The sequence below is a fragment of the Pseudophryne corroboree genome, chromosome 6 (genome assembly GCF_028390025.1).
Source record: "Pseudophryne corroboree isolate aPseCor3 chromosome 6, aPseCor3.hap2, whole genome shotgun sequence".
Lineage (NCBI taxonomy): Eukaryota > Metazoa > Chordata > Amphibia > Anura > Myobatrachidae > Pseudophryne > Pseudophryne corroboree.
In genome coordinates, this window is record NC_086449.1 from 466,639,549 (window position 1) to 466,642,832 (window position 3,284).

Genomic DNA, 3,284 nt, shown 5'->3' on the forward strand with positions numbered 1-3,284 from the left:
ATGTATAAGACAGTGAGATGGCACATAGGAAATTGTTGCTTGCACTGTGAAAGGTGGGCAGCTGCGTGTTGTTAGCACATATGTGTACAGCAGAGCATAGTAGTCTGAGATTCCAGACTGACATCAGGAGAACACCACTCTGGAGGCTTATTTGATAAATATAGAGCGATACCTGCCCCAAATAGACTGCCTCTGTCTCACTTATCCCCGGTGCTCTGCTTTTTAGATGATGTCATGCAAAGGCAAGACAGGAAACTGATCTCACATCACTGCTAGCTCTTGATTCTTTTGAACTGTAGAACAGATTGCGCATAAAGGAAAGAGGCGCCCCCTCCCTCTCTGGGCGGGTGACTCTAATCTCCAATAAAAGTAGTCGCTTATCCCCCCTCCACCATCACCACCACCTTAAAAAAAAACTTTTTCTGTTGACTGTTGGAAACGAATTGAGCAATTATCTAGTTTACCTTCTCCTCTTGGAAGTTAACGATTGGCGAGATCTTTACTGCGTTATTGACACAACACATCCCATTGAGCAGGCCTGGTAGCAATAAGTAGTGATTGCTCCGGTGTCATTGCTGCTCCATGTAATCTGTAATGGATTGGCACCTGTCCACTAGGCTGATTCTGGTGGATTTGTACAGCACAATGATGATGATGATTGTCCCACTCCCTGCAGATCAGTGACAAGGAGGGAAGGTGGCGTCTTGGGAAGAAGACATCACTCAGCAGACAAGTGCGCACAAGACATGGACCACAGTTTGCAGCACAGAGGAACTAAAATCTTTACAAGCCAGGCAGCCAGAGAGCATCTGACCACCAGAGTAAACATGATCAGCAGTTCCAAGCCACTTGCTTTCTCTATTGAGAGAATAATGTCAAGAACTCCCGAGCCATCATGTCTCCCTGTACCAGGTTTACTACAGGGCTCTTTGCACAAGGGGGACCAGAAGCAAGCACTTCATATCAACTCCTCTTCCATCCCCTGCATGATACCCTTTGTGCCAGTTACCTATGAACATTGTCCTAAAATTGGAATGACAGGAGATGAGCTAAGAAAGAGTCACCAGGAATCCTCAACCTCCTTCAGCTGTAATGAGCTGCTCAACTGCGCTGTGACATTTAAGGGAGACTTTGCCCGAGATGCTTTTCCACTTCAGCAGTATAAACTTGTCCGACCCCGCGTGGTAAATCACTCTTCGTTTCATGCCATGGGGGCAGCTTTGTGTTATTTTAATAGAGGCGATGCCCCCTGCCATCCTTCTGCCAGTATAAACATCCACCCTGTTGCCTCCTATTTCCTGGGCTCACCCTTTCACCAGCCGCAAAAATCATACTTAGCAGAGAGGAACAAACTGGTCGTCCCATCCGTGGAGAAATACCCATCAGGTGTAACCTTCAAAGACCTGTCCCAAGCCCAGTTTCAGCACTACATGAAGGAAAGCGCGCAGACACTCTCGGAAAAGATCGCGTACAAATCCGCAGCCAAATTCAACAGCGCTTCTCCAAATAACAAGCCCAAAGTTTTCACTTGTGAAGTTTGTGGAAAGGCAAGTACTGGGTGTCAGGTTTCAACCCCCCCCCCCCCCCCATTGCCAAAATGTAGTATTCGTTTAGCATGTTGTTAAAATGAGTTATTTTGTTATTCTTCCAAAGGTATTTAATGCACATTACAATTTAACCCGACATATGCCAGTGCACACAGGCGCAAGACCGTTCGTTTGCAAGATTTGCGGCAAAGGGTTCCGGCAGGCCAGTACTCTCTGCAGGCACAAGATCATCCACACACAGGTAACGTGCACCCAGACTCAGCATACAGGTGGGATAGGGAATATATAATCCAGTAGCTACTGCGCATTTTTGGCGCACGTGAAGTGAAATTATTGCAGAGCAGATGATAGGTAGAATATATTTGTGGACAATACTGATTTTTTTTTTTTTGTAGTGTAAATTATTAATTCGTGGTCGCGCAATATCCACAGATACACGCGTTTATCTAAAATGTGTGAAGATAGAGAGTACGGATTTGTTCATGTATTATTGCGTGACATTATTTTGCTCGTGACATTATTTTGCGTGACATTATTGTGACATTATTTTGGAAAGTGACTAATATTCCTTGTATTTGATCTTTCACAGGAAAAGCCACATAAATGCAACCAGTGCGGGAAAGCGTTTAACAGAAGCTCCACGCTGAACACGCACACGAGGATCCACGCAGGATACAAACCCTTTGTCTGTGAATTCTGTGGCAAAGGTTTCCATCAGAAAGGTACAACTGCCCAAATTGTTTCCTTTAACTTTTGTTTTGATTTCGATAACGTAAGTTTTGCTGTGCACATACATGACACATGTTTTTACTCAGGGCCAGTCAATGCAGAGGGTTAATTGTGTTGATGACGGCTATATTTGCTGCTCTTCACCAAGCACTGTAGCTATGAAATTACTCTGAAAAGGAGGAAATTGCAGGGTTCAGTGTTGGCAAATGATCACTTGTTGTGCAACCTCTGGCACTTTGAAAGTATAAAGGGTCCTTGTTTGTTCCAGGCAATTACAAGAACCACAAGCTCACTCACAGCGGGGAGAAGCAGTTCAAGTGCAATATCTGTAACAAGGCGTTCCACCAGGTCTACAATCTGACCTTCCACATGCACACTCACAACGACAAGAAGCCTTTCACCTGCCCCACCTGCGGCAAAGGATTCTGCAGGAACTTCGACTTGAAGAAACATGTGCGCAAGTTGCATGATGGCAGCACTGTGGGGCCACCCGTTCCAAGCCCAGCTGGGCAGGAGGAAATGCTACAGCCTTCCAGGGAGCAGCCCCAGAGCCCCGAGCTACAGAAAGGCATTTACTGACAGTATTTACTGACAGTTACCTGTGGAAAGCGAAGTAGCTATTTACGTTTTATTTCACCCTCTCATTAAAAAGCCAAATCATTTGCGGGAATCTGGTGAACACCCAGGTTGGAAAGTTTGGCCTGATCTTGGCATTTTGGATTGAGGTTGGTCCAGTAGTGCTTCGGATTAAATGTTTACGATCTCTTGCTTGCTGTACTCGGGGTAATTGGTTCACTCCGAGTTTTTGCATGCATCTATTAAATATTATTTGAGTATTATGCTCTAATTATCCATTGACAATTTGTTATCGGACTATTTTGTTGGTGTACTTTGTAAAGGTCTTTATTGCTGTTATCACAGCTTAAAAAAGAGGTGAAATATGAATTCTGTATATCTGACGTATTTATTTGGATATGTATGACCCCTTAAGGAATGCTGCACCACTTT

General features: G+C 44.6%; 1 protein-coding gene across 1 annotated transcript in view; it reads left to right on the forward strand.

Moving 5' to 3' along the window:
* Positions 1 to 216: 216 nt before the first annotated feature.
* The window catches only part of FEZF1 (FEZ family zinc finger 1), a 3,254-nt gene continuing 186 nt past the window's right edge, over positions 217 to 3,284 (forward strand). Inside the window, exons 1-4 of the mRNA XM_063930471.1 lie at positions 217 to 1,547; positions 1,654 to 1,788; positions 2,137 to 2,269; positions 2,545 to 3,284. The exon at positions 2,545 to 3,284 is cut by the window's right edge and continues 186 nt beyond it. Coding sequence (XP_063786541.1) covers positions 747 to 1,547; positions 1,654 to 1,788; positions 2,137 to 2,269; positions 2,545 to 2,855 — 1,380 coding nt within the window. The 5' untranslated portion in view covers positions 217 to 746 and the 3' untranslated portion in view covers positions 2,856 to 3,284. The remainder of the gene's footprint in view (positions 1,548 to 1,653; positions 1,789 to 2,136; positions 2,270 to 2,544) is intronic.